A 24,608-nucleotide genomic window follows, 5' to 3' on the forward strand; every position below is an offset into this window, starting at 1 on the left:
CAATATTCTGGCACCTTTTTAACAATACAGAGCAGGCAACTAAAAGGTAAATGCCATTCCTTAACTTTAGGAAATGTATTTCATTTTAACAAAGATGTAAGACATCTTCTATTTGCTTCCAGGACACTCTGCTTGCTTTACCCACAGTGTTTGCTGTACCCATGGCAACAGAGCTCTTTTTCCCCTCCACTGCTGAAGCGATTATGTAGTCAGGTGAATACACCTACATGCTATCCATTTGACTAGTTAAACTAGCTCCAGCAGGGCTTTAGATTTCCCAGGTGTGTTTGATACTGGGCAAAGTATGAACCAGAAAGCCAATGCACAGGATAAATGGGCACAAACCGGATGGAGAATAGAGCAGAAGTATGCAAACAAAGTGTTGTTAGGCAACTGGGCTGAAGAAAGACTTCAGGTAGGCATATTGTCTGTTTACGACATGCTTTACTCTACAGTGTGATAATGCAGCATTTCGATTCAGGCTTTCCAACTCTATATCACAGTATGAAAAACATGTTTTTCCAATCTAAACATACAATTTCACCTCAGCCTGAGAACACAGACTTTCTATGTCTTTTCATGCTGTGTCTAAAACATAATACTACATTAATGGCAGCCCGCCAACATTTTTTTAGAACCTGAGTTGGTAGTCAGATCTATAACAAAGTGATTAGGCGGCCTCAGTTCAGCTACATCAGCACAGCCTCCTGGTGGGCGAGAGCTGGAGACTAATTGCATTGATGTGAGTTTTGGCCATAGGCTGCTGGTTCAGGATTTGTGAGGAGAAATGACTTAAGGAATACTGTACAGCAGGTCAATTGTGAAATGTGAGCTCTGCTGATCCTTATGCTGGGATCATTGCTCAAGTCCCTGTATATCCCCCTTGCTCAGTCCACTTTGTGATGTCTGTTTATTCTCTCCGACACAGTTCACTCGCAAGCCAAAGATAGCCTACAGCACCAGTTCTGTAGACTACCGACCCCACAGGGATTTCAAGCCAGACATCTCTGAGAGAAGATCTGCCCTGCTGAGAGCTGAGGTCAGCCTTTAACTGCTCATTCATGGTATTATCACCAATTGAATGCCTGTCAAAAGCCTGCAAGTCAGGGGTTTTTTTCCCCACTAGAGTGTGAACACTTCTGCATAATACTGATGGCCAAGATAAAGGCCTGTGATAAAACTCTTTATGAAAGCAAGTTTCTGTTCAGACTCAGCAGCAATGAAAAATGTGTAAAATCATCAATCCTACTGGGGACATACTATAGGGTTAGTTGGAGCAATTTGCCGCTGTCACATGGTGAGCCTCTTGAAGATTATTGAAAAAGAACAGGTCATGCCCTCTATATCTTAATCCAGAGAAGGCCACTGTGTGAAGGCTACGTTAAGATCTCTCTATATTGTTATCCAGGGGCTTCCATCTAAGACGATTTTTGGGCACCATGACCCGCCATCCTCACATTATCTGGTCACACAGTATGCGGAAAGCTACGGGCGTAACCTCATCAATGCTTTGCCCACTCTGCAACACAGACATGCAGACAACTTGACACAAAAGCCCGAGAGGTCTGACCAGCTGACTTCTGGTAAGTTCCATGCCAACACTGCCAGAAGGCAGAGATTATACATGGGAAATGACTTTGTACATTAAGCCATTACAAGGAGTATGAGTGCAGTGCAAACATAAGTGCATTAAATCTTGTATGAACAAAATACATCAGCAGTTGAGCTCATGAACAATTAACCTGGGGTGGGTCCAGATGCCTTTTTATAGTTCCAAATCAGCCACCGATGTAATTAATGGCTGCAGTAACATGGCAGTTAATGTGCTCTTCTTTTACAGCACTTCCAAACAACTTTGGCCCGCTGCAGACCACAAATCACCATTTTGAAATACAGCAGTCACACCTTCCATCTCTGACTGAGTACAGGTCAGCATACCAGAGGCAACCACTTAGTGCCTTCTGCCAGAGCCGCTTTGCCAAGGCTTCACACATGCTCTCCAGCCACCTCTATGAAGCCAATCGTAACAACAAGGATCTGGATCTGAGACAGCACTTGATCCTACAAGTCCCGGATCATTATTTCAGCCTATGTCCACCATCACAACAGGCTTAATTTCAGTATTGTAGCTATGAAACTGCCTCCAATACTGGTTAATTTAGAAGCTGTGTTTGTGAATTCCCTTTTTCTGTAGTTGGCAACAAGTAAAACCCTAACTCAACAGACCATTTGGGGAAATCAAATGGATTTTAAAAAATTAAAGACAATTCTCATTACCTTGTGAGGACTACTGTAGATTTACGCTGGTGAGTTGCTTTAGCATTTAAATGTGTGGGAGGGAGAAAGGGATGGGACTATAAATTATCTCCACCCTTTCAGAGCATAATTACATGCAAGTTCTTTCTCTGCGCAGAGTGTATGTGAAACTGGAAATGGGCTGTTAGTATTACTCTAGATACTCTGCGGGAGAAATAAATAAATAAAAATACTGTTGATGCCAGAACTGACCTGGGTATTTAGGTAAAACAGAAGCAATGAGTCATCCAAGGCAATGTCTGAAGGGATGTGTCTAACTCCCATTCCATTAGGTGTTTAATTACAGAGAATCAAAGTGTTTAATTAGGAAGAATCAAAGATGCTTATGTTTGATGGTCAACCATCTGCGTCTGCCTCCCTTTTTCCCACTTGCCTGCTGCCTTCCAGTGTAGCTCTGTTTCACCCACTGTTAGCTAGTTAGTCTCTCTACTGTGCTGCTGATGCCCGTGTGTCACATGACACCCTTGGGTTATGAGAAATCTTCAACACAACACGTCTTACCAAAGAACGGCTGTATTTGCCTCTGAGCCACACGATGGTGCTATAGCAACACGTCACTCTCGCTGTCTTTTAAGTCCTTGCCTTTACAGTCTGTACGGTGAGGAACTTAATTGTACATGAAGAAACAATGAGGGATTTAATATTTGCATCATTCTTATGCATATTCAGTTGTTAATGTAATCAACACAGTAAAATAAACCACACATATTTAGATTGAGCTTGTATTATTCTATTACTTTTTACAAGTCACACAAACAGCAGAATAGACATCTTAATAGAATTAGTCACTAAGTGTGGATTAATATTCACTGAATGACAAATTTCTAAATTCCTCTGATGTTTATAAAACAATAGATAACAAAGTGAAGATATCATTTGGTACAATGAGCTGAGGATGTTCTTAATCTTATTCACATTGAAAACAAATACACATCTTTCTTGCCACCATAGAAGGTGACTGAAATGACAGAAATAACTACAAGTCTGAGTGTTTCAGTGCAGTGACAAATGCTTTCGAAGCTTACCTATTTATATTGCATGGCATACCCATTTACATCATGTCATATCTAAAGAGCAACTGTAAGTAATGACGTTGTATTCAGGCCACTGTGTAAAATATATTTGTGCCCTACACAAGGGGACACAGTAATAGATTAAAATTATATTGTTAAATTCTTGTTCAGTTAGCGCTGAATGATTTCGTTTACTCTGATGCTTTTTTATGAATTATCTTTGGATTAAAGAGATTAAGCATCTGGGATGATATAAAACTAACATAATAGCAAGAAGAAGTTGCAAATCAAAGTAGCAAACAGTTTCAATGGCAGCACATCCTGTGTAAATCTAGGTAAACAGTAGTTTGACTACCATTAAGAGTCTTATAATTTACATCTATTGCCAAGAATGAGACATGAGGAAAACACAATTCTTTCTGTAATACGCAATCCAATAAAAATAAAGTACTTTTAGAAACAGATGCTTTCTTGCTTTGTGGAAAGGGAATCTTTATAACACTTCAAAAATGATAGAAAAGTGGTTGCGATTTTGCAATGAAATTTGGGGCTGGGCTGAGTTGAACATAAACCTGACCGAAGCAAAACTCACCCAGGCAACAATAAACTTGATGTAAAGCATGCTCTTGTAAGGATACTCAATCACAATCTAATCTTACCATCAATGGAAAATTGAATCCTCATTACACACTAGTCTGCTGAGGCTTCTTATCAGGTAGTGAAAGAATAAAGGGGAAAAGTGTGCCCTTGGCTGCAGAGAGTATGCTCAAATCCTCATCTATGAAAGCAGGAGAGATCTCATCAGCCTCGAACTTCATGGTGAAGTGGCGACTGACACAATATATTGTGTCATTCATCGCGACACACTGAAACGCAGGGCAATGCAGAATCCGTTTGGAGCTGCACTCATACCACAGTCGGGCCACCGTATGGTAGCGGTACACACTGACACCCAAGACTGGGTTGACATCAAACCGATACAAAAATCTTCCCACAGCCACAATATCTACAGTCTTGTATTTGCTGCCTACTATGAGACTTGGCCTCCAGGTGTCAGTTTTGGGGTTGTAGCGTAGTAGCATGTATTTAAGAGTTCCTCCAGAAACAAAAAGCTCTCCATCGCACACTGTCACATGGTGTGCCACAGCGAATGTATCATTAGGCAGAGGAGCCACAAATGTCCATCTGTCCAATCGTGGGTCGTAGCGCTCCACTGTGGAGAGGCACTCTCCTCCAATTGCATATATGTAGCCCTCCAGTGCTGCCAGTTTGCAGCGGGGCCTGGCTTCATTCATAGGACTGATCTCTTTCCAAATGGATGTCAAAGGATTGTAGCAGAACACTCGCTTTGAGGGTGTCATTTCTCTGTCAGTGCCTTGGCAGCCCACTGCCACGAATAAGTAGTTATCCATTGTGCACATAGCACAGGCTTTAGAGATGACCTCCTGTGGGATTAGGCAGAGTGTATGCCAAGTGTCTTTGTAGTCATCATAATAGTACACTGCGCTTGATGTCCTCCTCTGCTCTGATGTTGCTCTGCGCCCTTCAGTGTTGCTGACCCAATCTTGAGGATCCATGTCTGCAACCATGACAAACCTCTTCCCCCTCATTCTTTGCCTCTGGATTTGTTCCCGCTCACCAGCCATTAGCCGCCCATAAAGGCTGGGATCCCTGAGCACATGGAGGTAGTTATCAGACATGACCCCCAGGGCTGCTTTCTGCAAAGATGTCTGGCCATGTTTCTTAGCAAGGCACAGTGTCTCCAAACAATTACCCAGATCAAGCTTACTCTTTAAGACTTCTAAATCTGTGTCATCAAGAATTTTTGCTTGAAAGTCTAAAAATGGAGCCCCTTCTGCAGTCTCTCTATCTATCCCCTCCTTCACATTAAGGATTTTGCTGTCAGTAGCAGGACTGATAATTGGGTGAACAGAGAGAGATTCATCGCCAGCTATAGCCCGAGAGTGGGTCACTGGAGTTGAGGCTCTTGAAGTTAGAAAGGGGATCGAAAGCTCAGACTCCTGTGCTGCAGACAGATAGCTCTCTTTGCGTAAGAGTACAGGCCTTGGGGGTTTTCTCAGCTTGAGGCACCCTGGTGAGGAAGCATCTTTAACAGTGCTTTGTGGTGAAACCAGATCACGAATAGTGATGGGGTTTAAAGACGATGGAGACTCTCTGAAACTGCTGCCATGGCTTCCAAACTCCCCTGGCTTTGATTCAAAGTCCCTCTCATACTGAGAAAGTACCGTATTAATATCTGTAATAGAGTGAGAAGATGACTCAACATAGTAATCATATATCTTTCCACGCACAACCTGGTCTCCTGTCCCTTCTAGCACTATGTTTGCATCTTCCACTTTGACCTCTGCCTTGGAGAGGAAGCTGGAGTAGGACCCTTTGCTCTCCAGGTCCTGTCTTAACTCTCGGCCCACACCCACACTTCTCTCCAGCTTCTGCAAAATGCAAGGGGAGCGCCGCCCCGTTGTACTGACCATCCCACTCTCTGTTGGATCAGGGAGTTTCAGAGCAGATCCAAACATAACATTACTGGTGGCAACCTGTCCCTGCTTCTCATAAGTGATTATCTCTTCATCCATGCTGGTATCGTGGTCATCGTTTGTTGCAAACACATCCTCACTTGTTTTAACCTGATGTGTCAGGTCATCTGAATCTGCTAGCAACGATCTGGATTGCTGGCCCGCATCATCTGTCTCATGTTTTGTTGAGCTTTGATGTTGAAGTGTTGTCTCGCAGTTTTGGCAGGTTGCATTTCCTGGCTCTTTGTCTTTGACATAGAGCTGGATTCTTCTTCGATGCCTGGAGCTGTAGAACCTGTAGCCCCAAGAAACCAGCAGCACTGCAGCCGCAGAGACACTAAGTTTCCACAGCAGCTGCATGTCGAACTGGACTCCCAAAAGCTCCGCAATGGGCATAGCTGTAGCAATGTTGGTGGCAATAGTTGGTTGGCTGATCCTATTGAGCGTTATTGTCAGTGCATCTCAGCTGATAGTAACTGTCTGGTTGTCATTGTAAGAGAGCTGCTGTGATCTGATGACTGTGCCTCCGTGCCCAAAGGATCAAGTGTAAAATGATAGCTCTTGAGGCACAATTTGCATCACTGGCTCTGCAGAGGCGGGGCCCTTTCATGCACCACCTGTGGCAAGTCACATGCAGCTTCAGTATCCATACACGGAATATGTAAATACGCCATAGATCAATATTTGGTTATGCAATTTGTTGACTCAACAAAGCCTTTTCCCACAACTATTCAAATGTTATGTTGTGTAATGGAAGAGTTAAAGTTACCGCAATACAAAGCCTTACTTTGCAGGGTTACGTTTCAGTTTCAGCATCTTGCTGTTTTCATGCATAGAATGTATTATGTACATTTCTAAAACAATTCCCCAAAATATTATGAGAGATAACTCTTCTTCACTTGCTTAAACATACTTCTAGCTCTCCAGAAGGAAATCATGGTTTGAATAAAGGGCGGGGAGTAATGATACCTGACATTTATCAAATACTTATTAACCAGGATACATCTGTTTGCACAGCCATGCTCCATATTAAAGGTCCTTTCCCTGCCAGCGCAGATGCTTAAGTTAGTCTCTGTTAAGATGATCTGAAGATTAGTATCAGAGACTTAAATGGCAGTCACATGCTATTATAAACACAATAAAGTGTACAGAGCACCATCTGAACAATAAAAGCATGTGTAATGCAAATAAAATGGGAAGTCTTTGTACACCTAACCTTGGGAGTGTCATTTATTTCTCTACACTATACTAGATTCAAACATGTATTTCTGCCTCATGGGAGATTTGTTGCTCAGTTGCTGCTGCCAAGCTGCCATTTGTATTGTTGATAACACAGCAGCGAGGCTGTGGTCAACAACAAAATAGTATTCATCTTAACAGCGTGTTTAGAAGCATTGTAAAGATGCATCACGTGAGGACTCGTACAGAGGGTGTGTCAGATTTCCGAGCCCACACTGGTAATGTTTAGTCATCTGATAGGACAGCCTGCAGACAACAAAAAGGAAACTGGACTCTGCAAGCACATTTGCCTCCTGAATAATTCACAAATGCTCTGTGCAACCTCTTATCCTCACCACTGCTTCTAGCTTCAGGTGGAGCATTCAGAAGACGATTATCATGTGCATTGTAGTCATGTGCTTTCACTTCTTTCTTATAGAACGACAACATGTGACTGAAAATAAAGAAAGCATAGTAAGTGAAACTAAAACCCTTTTTTTAATAGATTCTTGCTTATGCACAATCTTTTTCTTTTGGATTAAAGAAAATGTGACAAAGCAGTGCATTTAAAGGCTCTTTTTTCTTATCTATTGCATATTTCTGGTCCACGATAATATGGTTATGAATTTAGTACTCATAGCTACTGGTAAGATGTGGACAACAGTAACACAGCCTTATCCACAAACTATTTAGGACAGACTTCTTCTGGCATGATGATTAAATCATATAAAGCCAATTGGCACATTGTATTGTATTCAGAAATGGACCCTTTTTTCTCACTTGAATGTAAAATGAGTGAGTGAAAGCAAAAAGCACAGAAGTGCCTCTTGAATAAAAATTACAATGATAGCCGAGTTAGAATACTATACAGTGGGTGGACAAGGATTTGTGCCCTTTGCTTCCCTTGCCAGATAAAATGTCATTCAAAGCACATATGACTGTTTGTTAATAATGTTTGTGCTCTGCAGCTCTCATCTCCCGTATGCAGTGTGCAATATGGATAGTACTTTGGCAAGGTGAGCTGATATCCCAAACAGATAGGTCTATCCTTTCGGTTCACCTAAGCTTCAAAATCTCTCCTCTTACCTCCCACCTGGTTTAAACCTTAATCCCTTAATACATGTTGGGTCCTTAGAATAGCTTAAATTGCAATTCTTGTGAAGTCCAAAAAATGCAGGATTACATTGCATTAAGCTATCTTTCACTGAAAGGCCAGAAGAGTTAATGGCAATGTCAGAATCTCCTTCTAAAACCACGTTGAGGTCCATATCATTAGAAAAAATCAAAAAGACGTCTTTTTCTCCACAGAGTCGATCAGCACACGTTCTTATACATTATGGTGGGATTTTATTTAAATAATTTCAACAGTTCTTTCAACCACCTTGATTAGCATGTGTCTTCGGTATGAGTAATAATGCTGCATATCGCCTGTACACAGCATTAAAAGGCAGGACAATAAAAATAATTTGTGAAACACTGTTTTAAGCAAAGTCAAGGCTTTTGAGTTTTGTCATCTCTCCATTTTAATAGAGGTGAAATGAAACAAATGCAACAACCCTGTTTACACAAGCTGCCTCAGGTGAACTCCTCCCTGGGATGGCGGCTAAAATGATCCTACTAGTACTGTAAATGTCTGGGTAAGAGTTACGTATTGTACACAATGTAGGTCACTTAAGATAGTATGTCACAAGTAAATAACTGGATTACAGGCCAGTGACAATGAGTTGCAGTGCTGTCATTTGCAACACACCAAAAGGAGAAAGAATCTTCAAACGTCACATGCACCACAACCCCAAAACAGCAGACATATGTTAGATACTTTTTACTCTGTCCTTGGAGACCTGCCATATAGATATAAAAAGCCAAAATGAGAAACAAAAAGGCTGTTAATGTTTCCATCCTTTTCAGCCAAGAATTATCTCTGAAAACAGAGTTGAATGAAGTACAAACAAGGGTGGAGGAGTGTAAACTCCAATTATTTCAGCAACCATCCCTCACCATAACCCATATAACCTCTTTTAATTATTTTTCAGTATTTACACTGATGTACACAAAATACACTCAAAATGAGATTTTTTTTCTAGTTTCTGCATTTAAATCCTCTCGTACATTCTGAGCCATCAGAAAGAAAACAAAAGAAAAGAAAAAAAGAAATTTGTATATTAATAAAAAAGCGTCTCCACTTCGAGCATCTGTATTTATTCTCCCATGGTTTATCAGCTTGCTCTCAGTCAGGTACATCCCAGGATATGTAGCAGGTGTGGTTGATGTGGTGTCGCAGTCTAAAATCAGTTCCATTTTTCACATCTCAGTACCAATTTCAGTACCAATAATATTGTGAGTCAATAAAATAAAATCCAAATGCTTTTTTTCTTTTCCATTTCAAATCAACTGATTTTATTGGTCAACAGGCAGACGTGGGACAAGAAACGAAAAAAAGGTGTAACTGGGCGGGGCTATATAGGAGGTGGTTACCGTCATGTTCATCATGTTGTTCTTTTCATATCATTATCTTGGTTATTATTTTTGTTACAAAAACAGTGTAGAGCCATCGTGTGGTGGCACTGTTTCCTGATCGACTGACGTATGCAGGGTCTGTTGATGACTGGAGAAGGCTTGTGGGACTGTGGGAATTAAGTTTTGTGTGATTGTGTGTGTGTGTGTTACTGTGTGCATGTGTTGATGTTACATAAGAAGGGCAAGTATGTGTGAGCGAGAACGTCTTGGATGAGAGGTTTCACGTCAGTTCCACTGTCACTGTGAGGACGAGTGCCATCCACGTTAATCCGAGCATATCCATGCGGGGGGCTTCATCTACAAAACCAAAGAAAACGACAATCAGACCGTTTCATTCATCGTTTTGATGTATTGTAGTGCATAAATAATAAAGTTAAAAACACAAAGCAATTGTTCATCCCACTGAGCAATTCTTCTGAATTATACTCGTGCTTGAAGTGGCTAAATATGTTATTTACAGTAAAATAGGAATTTCATCAAGAAGGGATTTTTAAGGGCATTGAACTGTTCTATGTTTTCACTCAACTGAAAACAATTAAATAAACAAGACCATATTGTGATGGGATCATAACAGCTGCCAGTGAGTTCTCCCACCAGGCCTATTGTGGAAAATATTTTTATGTTTATAAACCAGATAAAGACACCTATGAGACTTACAAATACATTAAGAATGCAAAAGACTGTGTTATCAGAGCTTAAAGCGGCTCAAGGCCTACTCCAGGTGCCCTTTACCCAGTACTCACGGGTGACATGACACCAATCTTCACAACCGATCCCAACTATACACCTGTAAAATTTTGGGACTGTATCTTGCACGGCTGTCCACATACCCATCTGAAAGTACTTCAAACCACTTATTTGACAGTTCCACCTATAGTAGGCATCCCCAGGACCACATTTTGCCATGACACACAGACAGTTAGACAGACTTACAAGGTGAAAACAATAGTGGCCATGCTGCTGTAGCTTATAAAATTGTTTATGGCACACACATAAACTATTTTAACCTGATTGTTGCTTATAGACTGAGACTTTGCTTCATCAGAAAAACATTTCTTCTCTAAATGTCTCAACTCAGGGGCTTGAAATCACTTGAGGTACAGCTGCAATCAAAATTATTTAGCCCTGCTGAGCTGTTAAGGGTTTATCTATTAAACCTTCCAAAGATGTTTATACATTTTTATAAATCACATTTGAGTCGAGAGATGTAATCAAAATAACATGTTTAAAATGTTTAACATCTTATGTAGGTGGATGACATTTTTGAAATACATCCATTCATTAATTTTCGTAACTGTGTGTTTAATTCAGAGTGAAATATAGAAATGTAGATGAGAATGATTCAATTATTTCATAAAACTGTTGTTTTTAAATAACTTACTATTAAACTTACCACATGTCAGGATATAATTAAACTATTGGGAACTAAAATGCTATAACAGCACCTGAATTTGCTTCAGCTGTGATAAAGATGTACCAAAATCTTGTCTCAGCACGTGCTCCAGCTGTGTAATCAACTTGGCAACCTGAGTTATTGTTTTAAAGGGTAACAGTTATTTCACCAAAGTGTATTAGTTAAAGACATGAAAGGCCCAGACAAGAAGACATCACCAACAAGACAAGCACGCATGGATGTGGTTGCCTTTAGCTGTTGCAGAAAAGGGAAAAATCGACTGTGACTGACATTACGGATTTGGTGAAATACCAGGCGATTTAGCCCAGGCACATGCCTGGTGGTCATCTCAGTCCCCGGATATGAATCATCTTGAAAATCACTAGTTTGGGATTTAACAAAAGCACAGGAAGAATGGACTAGCAGTCAAAAAAGAGAGGTACCGGAAGCCTGTGAGAAACTACACAGAAACACTTATTGGAGATCTAAAGTCGAGGGATCCTATTAAAAGCTGCCTGCTATCGGATCTTTAAAGAGAAATTTCAATTTATATTTAGCACTATTAGCAAAGTCAACATTATGTTTCAAGATTCGTAGAAATATAGATTAATGTATTAGTCCTTCTTTAACTGTTAAAAACTTTATTTGACACATGTATTCATTAGATTTTGACACATTACTCCAACTTCTTGCTGCTTAAGAGGGTTAAATGATTTCCTATTGCAGCTGAGTAATAGTAAATCCCTGTTTTCCCCTGCTTTTGAAGTGCTAAATTATATGATACAGCAATGACATAAAATCCAAAAATCCCTGTTTGATCTCGCTAACAGTTAAGCTGAATATAAACATTGGTCTTTATTTCTCATTCTTGAAAAATTAAATGCCTGGATATGGTGAACAATACTTCTATTTACAGTGTTTGCGCTTTTCATTTAACAGCATTGTACTACATTACAGAAGAGAAGTCATGAAAGAAACTTGCTTTGTGCAGCTAATGCTTTCTGAACCTCCCTTGTGGCTGCTGAGGGAGGAAAGTTGTGAACGACCGTGGGTGTGTCTTTGCTGATATAACCGGCAATTTGTCCCAGTAGTGCCAAGACTGTGGCTACAATCACTCTCACTATGAGAGGATGACCACACTGTGTGCGGTAAGATTGAGGTTCAAAATTTAATCTGGTTAGGCCTGTTAGATAACACAGCAAGCGATTCTGAAGGATCCACCCGCTCCACCCACTGACAAATGTTAATTAGTAAGAGTTAAATCAAAAAGAGTTTCACAAATTAATCAGGATTCCATGATAAATCACTTCTGAAGGTTCATTTCAGGAGAACTCTAGAGTGCCATCTGACATTTTACATACATTAAATTCCACTTTATTTATGCAAGTCACATAACATCAGACAATAACAACTGGATCTTTTCAATAAATACCTCATCTCATTTGGTAATGAGCTCACCCAACCATAAGATCATCATCTGAGGTTCTATTCCAGTCTACAGTCATGGATGCAAGTCACCCAGCCATCTGTTTACCTTCAGTTTTTGGCTCAGACCTCAATGCATTTCTGCCAACCTGATTTTTTTAGACAACTGGGACTGATTTCTGTGGCAACATGTTTTTAAAAAAAAGAAGGATGACTTTACCTCAGATATACTGGCTCTAAAATGTCAGCTGGAATCATAATGCTTTCTTTTCACACGAATACTTTGACTCCAGAGAAGGTTTAAGTTAAGTTAGCTGGCTTTACAAATCGGCTCGACATTTCTGACAGTGGCTTTGACGCATCCGTTTGTATGCCCACCAGTCTGAATCCTTTCTGATCTGACTTGTGTTCTAATAAAGGTTTTTGGAAAATGTATATTATGTGATTACTACACACGGCTCTTGCAATATTGCTATTTTTGACTCGGTGAATGCAAAGTCCGTCAGCTATGACTTGTATTGAATCTTGCCTTATGGTTAAACAGCTGTGTCTCAGCAAAGCGGATGCATTTTGCACCATAGGGCGACAATTCCAAACTTGTGATGCTTCTACCACCCTTGACTGACTGGTAGAGTTTTATGTGACAGGAAACATGTCACATTTTTATTCAAAATTCACTCATCTATTAAATTCCGTTCATTGCAACATCATGTAGCTTGACAATTTGTTTCAGAGACTAGTATTCTTGTCTATGATAGACTTGACTGACTGGCAGATGTGGCGCTTCCTACTTGCACCAGATGAGGAGTCCAGCATTCAGGCATTAAGCTGCGGCACGTGTGTAGTGACCTCTTGGGGCTATGTTGTACCAATTTGACTTGCATGCAAGGCATGTCTGCGCGTCCATGCTGACCTGATTCTGTCCTTGCTGTGACACACCTGCTCCTGTGCTTACCATAGCATTTGCATTCCTAGATTTGCATCCTTAAGATAGGAAGGGAACAGGAGAGGAAGACGGGGGTGGCGGGGGGGAGGGGGGGGGGGGGGGGACAAATGGCAAAATGAAGAGTAAAAAAAATGGATAGTGGGAGAAAGGTTTATAGGAAACAGGAAAAAAATAGTAAAGTGCTGCTGGACTACAAGGCTGTTCAAATTTTGCCTGACTTTAAGCTTAAAGACAGCTCTGCATGCCATCTGCTTGGGAAGCTGTTCCCACTGTTTATTGGGACAAACATAGGCAGTGCACACATGCACTGAGGATTATACTTCAGGCAAATATATCATTCAGATGTGTTTTCCAGTTAAGCAAAATCAAATCCTTGCAAAAAATAATTATATATACATATATATATATATATACATGCAAGGCATAACATAGGTTCTTTATTCCTTTTGCATCTAAAAGTAAGAGAAGTTACAATTTACAACAGCTAATAAATACACTCCTGTGTGAACTAATCCACAAATAGTGTCATGCTGTACTTCATCACTTTTCGGAGCATGGGGGGAAATTACACTAGAAAGAGTCTCCATATGTTTAACTGAGTTATCCCTATTTCTGTATCTAAACCCTGATTTCTGTCTCTATATGATTATGTTCTTATTTGAGTCTTGGTGAGTCATGATTCAGAAACCCACCAGTCAAGAATCCAGAGTCTGGCTTTTAACCAGCTCTGAATGTTTTCTTATACTACAGCATAATCTGCACTCCACATGAGGCCGACGTGATGGAAAATCTGCATCAAAAACAGAGATTGTGAGCTAGGCTCAAGAGAAAAAAACAGGAAAAATAAATATGATGGAGGAGGGAAAATAGAAAAAGCAGAGAGAGGGAAATAAGGTGGTGACAAAAGGAAAAGAGCTACCAAAAATGGATGAAGCACTAAGAGAAACTGGCACTGGGAGATAGAAAGTGAGTACAAAAGCCAGGGAGATAGAACTGAAAGACAAACAGAAAAAAATTAGAGCTAAAAGAGAGAGGGAGGGGCAAGAAAACAGGAAAGATGGAAAGGTTGTTGTCACAGCCCTGCGGCTTCTCCTGACAATCCCTCATCTTTACATATGATAATCTCAGAAGCCGCAAATGAGGCACCAATGCATATATGAAACACCGATAATCTCACACTTAGCCATAAGTGACAGGCACGGTTAGTCAGTGGAAGGGTTTGTTGCTTGCTGGTACTGAACATCAGCAAAGATTAATCCTGAATGAATCACTCTCTTGCAGTGTATCTGGGGCAAAGTATTCAGGGCAGAATCAAAAAACATCCACCTGTCAATACGCTGAATGTCGAAACCGCAGTCAGCTAAAGAATTTGGTACTTTGATCAGTGCTACGTTTCTGCACACATTTTCTCACTGAACCGACTGCAGTGTCACAGTTGGTTCTCATATTACATACAGCATGTCTGAAAATGTGACGATCAAACAATACAGCCAGAATTATGAGATGCATTATTATGAAAAACACATACACTGAATGCTTGTCAGCTCTGTGGTTGAAATACTTACTGTTTAGATTCTGTGTGTTTTTCATCATGCTTGGATTTTCTGTTGAAAGGACAAAAAAAGAAAGATCAGGGAAACAATCAACCATTAATGTAGACACAGTTTATGTATAGAACTGAATTATATGCAAACAAAGAAGGAAAACTTCAGCAGCAATATCTGACAAAAGCTGTAGCTTTTAGTGACACTGAACTATGAAGTTCCTGTAGCACATGCTAAATGGCAGGTCCCCAGTCGGAAAGGCTGGGGCTGCAAATGGACCTGGGAACACACAGCACTGCAAAACAACAACCTAGACAAATTTTTAGCAGCACTGAGATCCGTGAACTAAAGCTGTGGCAAGGCAGTCTTAGAAAGACGTTTGGAGAAACCTACTGCACCTTTAATAAGCAGCACTGGTGTCTACCCTGCACAATCCTCTCTGACCATGTAGTTTCAAAGACCTCATAGGGATGAAGTAATTGCAAAAAAGGGAGCAGTGGGTTTTCAGAGCATTGACAACAACCTTTAATTCCACTTTGTGAGCTATTTTTGGATGTTAGATGTTGTATATGAGCAGGTGGAAGCCACATATAAAGCACAGTGTGAAACTTTACTTGTTTCATTGCAACCATATTAAGATAGAAGCTCCTCTGAGATGCCCAGAGAAATTAGTGTCTGCACTCTCCATATGCACGCTTGTGTTTGCCTGCCCAGCACATTTGCATAGGCATACATATTTGCGTGTCTCTGCATGTGTGTGAAGTACAGTTGTCTGCCTGTGTGTTTGTCCCTACTGGGTTTCTCATTTCTGCTGACTCACTTCAAAGTAATCTGACTGGATATTATCACTGAGGGTGGCTAGAAATGTACATCATCAAGACGTGAACGCTGCTTGTCATTGGCGGAGCGTCTCTATAGCAAGCTATCATTATACTCTATTATTCTTGATGATGTATACTGAACATTTAGTGAAGTGAGCAGAGCCCCCAAGTACTTCTACCTCTTCATCCCCCCTACCCCGGCAGGTGTCTCATCTCAAGGCCATGGGGGATGGTGCCAAGGTCACTTAATCACCATTTACTTCCCCTTAGAGTGAGTGAAGGCAATCTACAAGGAGAAGGCAGACAGATGGGCCATACTAGGCACATAGCCCATGACACCTGAGGATGCATCAGGGTGTTAAATAGACATTAGTGCACTTCCTAGCAAAACGCTTCTCAAGGTAACGCCCGCCTAAAGTGGCACTTTTCCCTTAAAGTGGCTTCTTATTAGACCTGCCCAGTAATTTGTACATTTGTGACACACTTAAACCCTGTTCAAAGGAGTGTTTCAGGTGCAGAGATAGAAAGAAATGAGGATAACATGAGGATAACATGTTCTTTGTTTCAGAGTTGCTCAAGTACAAAAATGGTGTCAAGCTGCATACTACACATTTCTAAACTTCCCAAAGAAATCTCCCAGTTTTTCTTGCTTAACTTGACATCTGTATAGTACAAGTGTCAAAAATTCTCTTTACACAAGGACTGCGTAAGAGGAGTGGCTGTATCTATCTATAGTTATCGCACTTCCAAATACAGGTCTCTGTTACATGAATGCTTCACAGTAGCTCCACTCAAAGATGACCCAGCATCTTTTTGCATCTGGTATGCATGCAGGCTTGGCAGCGTTGCTGCTACAGAGAAACTATAGACAGTCATCAAGAAAGATGTGCTTAGATTTTACAGGTAACATTGAACATACATTTAAAAAGGTATTATTTTAGCTGACTTAAAGACAAGTAATGTCTGCCTACTTCTGGCTGTAACTCTGCTGTAGCCTTTTTAGCCATGAGGTCATTCAAATAAACCAATTTAATTACTGGATATCATTTACAATATGACTTTTCAGGGAAAAGTGAGTCAGGGGGTATGTTTCAACACGGGACCGACAGATTAAATTGTCAATGCACTCGTGCAAAGTGACATTTAGCTGTAACAGAAGTCATTTCATTGGAACTCTCAGAAAGGCAGATCCCAGTTCTTCCATGAGTGTCCAGTGCAAACAGAGCCAGAGGAGCAGGGCACACAGACATAACAGAACCTGTAAGCATTCCAGCTCCCACATCAACACCAGCAAATGAAGTACTTTTCTAACACTGCCAACAACAAAGTCTTTTGATTTTAGCATGAGCCTTTGATACCATAGTTGTGTTTTGGTGTTTAAGTGAGAACAGCTGAGGACATGCCATTAATGGAATAGTCACTAAATCCCTTGCTAGAGAATAGTTATTCTCAAAAGTGCTGCCCTTAAAAGAATGCATTGTGGAAGCAATTACAATCTCTTATTAATCACACACTCAACAGCATTAATGATTTATACCTAAAAGCGGTCACATAAATCTCTTAAGTATTCTTCAAAGATATTATAGATACATTAAAACGAATTTTGTAGAATTACGCAATTTTCTTTGACATTTAAATGTGTAAAATGTGTGCCTGTGAAACTGTGACAAACATTATTTCATATTTATTGTCCCCTAAATAATTCGTCAAAATTAAATATGATTTCAGTTTAACTGCTAGTGTAGCAGCTGCTTCAGAATGGGACCAGAGTATGTTGCAGAGTTCAGCGTACATACCGAAGACTATGAGGCGAGTGTGCGTATCTGTGGAACCCAGAGGATTCTGGGCTGTGCAACGATACATGGAGCCGTTAAGCTCAGCTGGCACTCTCTCCAAAATCAGCTCCCTCCCCTCTCGCTGAGTGCTCCCATCCAGCAGGCGGCCCCCCACCCTCGTCCAGGTGAAGAGTGGCTCAGGGAAAACCTCGTTCTATCAACACCCAAATGGAATGGAAAGAAAAATAGGAACGAAAAGAAAAAAAATGCAGATGAATAGTGTTGAAAGGGCAGAACAAAGAAAGTCTGTGAGTGTCAGCCAAGAGATTAACAGCAAAGTATACATGAATAATACAAGCTCCAATTTCCCCCTAATGCAAAGGCAAGTTGACAACATGCATTAATAATCATGCTTCACTTTACAACAGTTTTACACAGATAGGCGTTTGTATCACTCTAACTATGCATCCTCAAAGGAAAAATTACATGACAAAAAAAGACACATTTAAAAGATTTCTAAAGAACATGCTCCAGTCTCCAGGGCTCCAGAGGACCAGAGCCCCGACTTAGGGATGTATTGAAATGTCAGCACCATAACCTCACATTTTGAGAAAAACATACCACATGAAGTTAGTGTAGAACTGAAGTCCTGTATGTGCTATCACTAACTGTGCTGAAAAAGTAACCGTCAGTGTGGCTGTTTCTGCTCAAGAGTAGTTTTTCCTACAGAGGTCCATGAACTCAAGAGCTAGCTTATTTGGCAAATTCACAAATGCAGAGTGAAGCAAAACAAACAACATTTTCAGCTACTGCAGTTTGCCCTTCTTCCACAGTTTTTCAAGCACAGTGTATACTCTACTATAGATGTGAGCAAGTCTACTGTGTTTTAAGACAGAACAATCTTAAACTTGAACTTGTTGCACTTGTTTTTAAGACAATGATGTAATGAATACTGCTGTATAATAATACGAATATAATTAAAAACATATTCAAGACTGACAAACAAACAACACATCAATGAGAAGGAACAGAAAAAAAAATCCTCTGTAAAAGAAGCATCAACAACAAATTCCGCAGAGGAACATCTTATTTCATCACAAAGGCAGGCAGCAAAATTATTAGTCTTGGCACAGTATCGTATCTATTGTGAAACCCCAAAGCCTAGGGCCCGGGGAAGGATAAGGGAAATTTGCTTTCTGATCAATTTGTACGCACTGATGCCTACGCTGCCGAAGGGCCCAACTGGCTGCGTGCCACAGTCAAGCCTGTTTATAATAACCAAACTTAACCCTGTTAAAAAAAAAGCTTTAAAATAATCTTAAGGTCACTGGGCAGACATGCATGTATAAATCTTTGACGTCAATAACTCAGTGTACTAAACTGACAACAACAACAATGCAGAATTTTAACTTCGTTCCATAAAATTTCACAAATTTCATTTCATTAAATTAAATTTGAAATCTGAAGTATGATTCCTATAGACTACAAAGAAACAAAGGGCACCTGCGCTGTGCACCATTAGGCTGTTTTATATCAGGATTAGCCATATTCGATTCACCTGACTGACTCTCAATGTGTCATTTCTGTCAAAGATATCAGGACCACCCAGAGACCATTCACACAAAAGACACCTGCTCCTATTTGGGAAAAGAAATCAGGAAGTCTGAAAGCAGCATCAAAGCTGATAGCATAGTTTCCAACCTAACATAAGCATGTACTTTTGAATTTATTCATTTTAATTCTTTAGTTTTAGTTTTACATTTGAAGATTTATTGAAAACAAACATTCTGAAAAGCTGCAATGTTTGGCATTTTGGGTGTACTAACTTTACTAACTTTAAGCAAAATGTTGAAATGTAAATCCATTTTTTTCAAAATAAATATTGCACATGCTTGAATAAATAGGTTAAAGAAAATATGCCTGTGCCCAGCAAAGTGGTCACTAAAGAGGAAAACTAAACAGGCTTCACTGCACATGTGCACCAATCTCCTCCTATTGCAGACTTAATTAGTCTTTCATTTTCTTAAAACCCCATGCACTTACCCCTGGCGATCCTACCTGGAATCCTTGCACAGTGATGCGCACTGTGTCCCCTACCTTTGCCCTGCTGGGGGACATCAAAAGTTTAGGACCCTTTGGAGCAGCTGAAAAGAAAAAAAGACAGAGAGACAAAGGTCATTGTACTGAATATGGGGAGCAAATCCTGCTGGATACCTGTTTGGTCGCAGAGGGAGGGATACAAATACAATTTCCTGTCTATTAAGGTCACAGGCCGAGAGGCGAGGGACCTTCAGGTTCTTTCATCCAAAGAACTGTGCTGGATTTATTCCCCTTTGGAGAGAAAAGGAACTAAATTGGGTAGATACTCATTACTAGAGGAGAATGGGAGTGAAACGGGTGGAGTGTGGAGGCAGTGAGATAAGGGACACTCACAGAGCTAATTCCCTTGTCTTGGTGCGGACAGTAGCCCCCAGATGGCTTTCATTTAGACCATCTAAAACAATGGGGCGCAAGTAGGAGAGGGAGTAGCCAGATTCTAATATCATGGAATTGTGAGGGGCCAGCGATTGTCCTGCGCATGTAGTGTTGAGATAAAATGAATGATTTGCATAATGCTATTAAAAAAAATGAAGGTAAGTCATTTCATTGCAGCTAAACTGCACAGCACGCTGCATTAGGACAATATAAGCAGGTTCTGCACGATTTGTGATGATTAACAGCTCCCCTAAAGATAACTGCTCCAGATGCTGCACAGTTCCATATGTTAAACAAATGGACTGAGCATCACATGCAATGAGACTCAGGCTAAGAGTATCCTATCAGTAACGCCTGTACAATGCAACCCAGGAGTTCTTCTGTTTAATTTGGTTCCAACTCTTAATATAAATCACACAGGGTGTTTGCTTTCATTGATGAACTAAAGCATAAATAAATAAACAGACAAATGACCTATACTTTTTGGCAATTAATCTGGAAACAAACTGTCCAATGCTACTAATGAATCACAGACTTTTCTTAGGCAGTCAATGACTACCAGCCTGTATCAGACTAATGGATTCAGAAATTACACTGTGGATTGTGCGTGTGACACTGTCCACAGTATAACATCCTCTCCTAGGGAATGTTATATAAAGCAGAAACAAAAGCAATTTAATTCCATGAAAATTTGCAAAAGAAGCGACTGAAAAGCGATATTATTAAATATCATCATAGTCATCATCATTATTTTTATTGTTGTTATTAGCAAAACTTGTTATTCTCTACAAGCTGATGTATCTGTTCAGACCCCAAGCAGCGTAAACGGGTGCAAATTCCAAAAAGAAATTTTGGCAACAGCAACCTTAAAAAAGAAAAATCAAACTCAGGCAAAATAATCACATCTTAGCCCTGGCATCCAAACCGGAGACATCATGTGAGCAATTTGACATGAGTGTTCCATCTCACGCTGAAGACGGATGGCATTTAACAGGCTAGTTTTGGCATGGTAGTGTGAAGCACTGTATTTCCACCTCCTACACACTAACAGAAGGGTATTTTTAAATACTGGTGTCATGGCGTCACATAGAGCTCGCCAGGCATATGGCTGGGAAGATGATGGCCGATTTCTGGGATTTGCTCCAGCAGTGACAGTTGGCGTCCTACGTCACCATCTTTGATTATGGCAGCATGCAGCGTGATGGACATGATACAGCTTCTTTGAGGTGAGGGCATCACAGGAGAAATGAGCCACGGTCCCATGAGACCTAATGTCACTTAAGGCCCAACTTCTTAAAGAAAGAACTGTTATGACTTTAAGAGAGGTCAGAGAATAAACATGCCCCCCAGAAAAGCAACTGCACACCATGCATCAGGTGTGCTTTAATATCAAGAGAAGGAATCAACAGGTCTGCCCAGCTGTACACCAGACTTAAACCATTGAAGGGAACCTACCGTATTAGCCGGGTGACTGGTTCGGTTTAGAAAGAGAAGGTGAAGAGGCTTGCAGCTGAATTTAGAGGCCTGACTGACTGCCAGATTGTACCATCATGATGAATCAGGCCCCATGCTATGTGTTTCTTAGAGTTACCTTACACACTAGGTGGCTAAAAACACTAAAATAAGACAGACCGATGACCATGGAATTATGTTGCAGTTGAACAAAGTCACAACATAGCGACATACTGCAACACATTACATGCACACACATAATCCTCATAAATATTCAGACATGCAAACGCACACACAGATCACAGATGTGTTCCTGAAACGGAGCACCTGATGATCAGGACCTGGCACAGCAAAGACTGGACTGTTTAAATTCCTGGAGTCCTTTTCACTGCTGTAGGGTGTGGTGACATTTCCATCTCTTGTCTAATTATATTCTAATAAATCCAAGCCAAAAACTTATTTTAATTTTTAGGATACACTGTTCATGAATGAACTGACGTTCATGAATAAAATGGTCATGATCTCATAAAGGTGAGTCACTTTTTTAGACTTGTGAAGACCAGCACCAGATTCATTTTCATTTGTATGGTGAGCACAGAGCCAATCATGAATATTCATGAAGTGTGATACAACATTGGTCGATTGTCAGACTGTCGTTCTGTCTCCTGTGGCGATATTAAATCTCTGAAAGATTTATTACTTATGAGCACTGAAAAGATCTCCCTTTCATTTCCTGACCAAACACACCTGAGAGAACCAAGAGGGTGTGTGTATGAGTGCAATTATCCAGTTACAACTGCATAATAAATGAACTGGGTATGTAAGCGATGAGAATCCTAAGGTGAGCTGTTTTACACAGTCACATTGAATTAGAGTTACTGATATACTCTAGAAACCTAGTGCCATTTAGTCTGGCAATAATATTCAACACAATTTGGTACGTGAATCACAACCATATTACCTTTTTTTCCTAAATACTCTTCCATTCCAAGATGGATCAAGCTCTGAGCAGGTCAGTGAATGCTTTGAATTTCAAGTACGCTCAATCAACAATCAACAAACGCACATTTTCTGTTCTCATTTTTTTTCTACTGATGCTTCTTCCATCTCTTTAAAAGAACAAAGGTAGTGCTAAATTAATGACTTCAAACACAGCACAGAAAGGCTTGTCAAAATATTAACACTTTTGACATTTAGCAAGAGTTTCACAGGGCCCATTTCCCCCAGGTTGTGTCATCTGTATTATCAACATGCGAAAAAGGCAAAGAGCTGTTAGAATCCTTACAGCAATACTTTGTCTTGCGAAGACAGCTCGTGCCATTATACCTTCAACTGATGCCGCCTGCCTCCCTCTAGCAAGTGATGTACTATATTTCTATTCACTTGGGAGATGAGGGTGACAGTTATTACATTTTAAAAGACGATTTTGTGGTATGAGAAATTCCCATTTGAAAAAGTGACAATGCCAGTCGCAACAATTGGTTTTTAAATAACGGCCAAAGGGCTTTGTTAGGCAGTAGATCCTCTTCAGGGATATGGCTGGTAATATTTCATATTTTTCTCAATATCAATGATTTCCATTAAAAGTTTAAAACCATCAACAAATTGATATAAGTACAGTGCCAACGACAGGTGAAGCCTCTATTATTTCGTTAGAACTCTATTGCTATCCAAAAACAAACAATAAAAAAACAACAAAAACAAATGTCAAAGAACCTAAATAGTGTGCTAACAGATAAAATAGCTCTATAATAACGTAAAATGAGCAAATCACAACTACAATACATGCTCACCAACAAAAAATTCAGGAAAATCAGTCCACAACTAATTATTAATCCACCATATACCATACACTATATACATGATTTTTGCCTAAAATGAACACTTCCCTTGTCAATCTGGACAGAAAACTGATCCAAAAGCTTCAACAGAAAGGAGTGTCCCATCTCCTCTAATTGATGCCCTGCAGATTCAACCTATTTACCCACATACACATATGGAATCTGGCATAAGGTCTTTTTGGCATACAAGTTGTGAGGAAATAACACTAAACCTAAAATCCCCACTACATTTTTGTCAAACTTTTTTTCCTCAGGAATAATGTGTTGCCTAACCATTACAGGAGTCAGAGGAGCGTGAGAGAAAGTGACTCAAAGTATCAATTTGCTGTAGATAGCTAGAAATTCATTATTATGGTTTTTATCATATATGGCAAGTGTCTTTACAGATATCCCTCAATAGCACACTTGAATAGTTCAAAGAAGTACATTTTTACTTTCTTCATAGGATGTTGTCAGGTTTAAATTCAAGATAAAGCCTTTATTCCATAAAACATTGTCTTACTTGTATGTGGGTTTTTAAACTCATGATACCAGCTATAAAAGTTGCTGTAAATTCTCCCTTTAACAAACAAACAACACATGCCATTTACATGTGTCAGACCTGCCATTTAGTTCATAAATACAGTGTAGATATTATAAATGAATACATTTTGAACAATTTTAATTTAAAAATTGTTCTATAGGTACCATATATGTCCTCAGTCAATGCTGCCTGATCCCCCAATACTAGACCTTTCAGTTGTATTGACTAACAAAATATCAGATTTTTTTTTAGAACTGCATACAGTCCCATTGCACTCTCCCAGATATTTAAGAAAACTTTAGTTGTAATCAATCAGTGTCATTTATTCAGATCTCTTTGCTCTGTATCCATACCAGTTTGCAGCCAATAATCTATGCTTGTTCACAGTGAGACTTCCAACACCTTAATGAAGAGGAAAAAGCAACAAACATTTAATAGTATAACTTTAGCAATTTTCTGTTTCCTTCAGACTTGAACAGGTGAGTTACAATTCTAAGTTATTGATTTTACGAAACCATTTTGTTTAAAACTATATTTTATTCTGGCCCGTAGAAGTTTTATTCTCACAGTAACAATTCTGATCATCTTTTTCTTTCTTCTACTAAAGAAAGAAAAATGGAGCCTGGATTTAATCATAATAATCATCATCAACAACCTCACACTCTTGTCTCTGGGTGAATCACTGCTTTTGGAAGGTTTGGTCTAGCACTTAAAAGAAAAAAAGATAAACCCATTAAGCAATAAATTAATAAATTAGTTTTTATTTATTTATTTATTTACGTAATATTGAGGCAGGGTATTTGTAAAGCTAA

General features: G+C 39.8%; 3 protein-coding genes across 5 annotated transcripts in view; 1 reads left to right on the plus strand and 2 right to left on the minus strand.

The window, feature by feature from the left end:
* Positions 1-4: 4 nt before the first annotated feature.
* On the plus strand, positions 5-3,791 carry cfap107 (cilia and flagella associated protein 107). The gene is made up of 4 exons (XM_026167148.2): positions 5-415; positions 929-1,039; positions 1,409-1,583; positions 1,841-3,791. The coding sequence occupies exons 1-4, from the start codon at positions 305-307 to the stop codon at positions 2,113-2,115; spliced, it is 672 nt and encodes a 223-aa protein (XP_026022933.2). The 5' UTR covers positions 5-304; the 3' UTR covers positions 2,116-3,791.
* On the minus strand, positions 3,031-8,418 carry klhdc7a (kelch domain containing 7A). Its single transcript, XM_026167141.2, has one exon. The coding sequence runs from the start codon at positions 6,260-6,262 to the stop codon at positions 4,013-4,015; it is 2,250 nt and encodes a 749-aa protein (XP_026022926.2). The 5' UTR covers positions 6,263-8,418; the 3' UTR covers positions 3,031-4,012.
* A 164-nt stretch (positions 8,419-8,582) lies between these two features.
* igsf21a (immunoglobin superfamily, member 21a) overlaps positions 8,583-24,608 on the minus strand; it is a 179,228-nt gene continuing 163,202 nt past the window's right edge. For 2 of the 3 annotated variants that reach the window (XM_026167142.2, XM_080301159.1), the window contains 4 exons: positions 19,549-19,649; positions 17,527-17,719; positions 14,931-14,969; positions 8,583-9,898 (listed from right to left, as the gene is read on the minus strand). In XM_026167142.2, coding sequence (XP_026022927.1) covers positions 9,822-9,898; positions 14,931-14,969; positions 17,527-17,719; positions 19,549-19,649 — 410 coding nt within the window. In that variant the 3' untranslated portion in view covers positions 8,583-9,821. The remainder of the gene's footprint in view (positions 9,899-14,930; positions 14,970-17,526; positions 17,720-19,548; positions 19,650-24,608) is intronic. The other variant, XM_026167143.2, reaches the window with a different exon arrangement.

The sequence above is a fragment of the Astatotilapia calliptera genome, chromosome 5, assembly GCF_964374335.1.
Source record: "Astatotilapia calliptera chromosome 5, fAstCal68.1, whole genome shotgun sequence".
In the NCBI taxonomy this organism is placed as follows: domain Eukaryota; kingdom Metazoa; phylum Chordata; class Actinopteri; order Cichliformes; family Cichlidae; genus Astatotilapia; species Astatotilapia calliptera.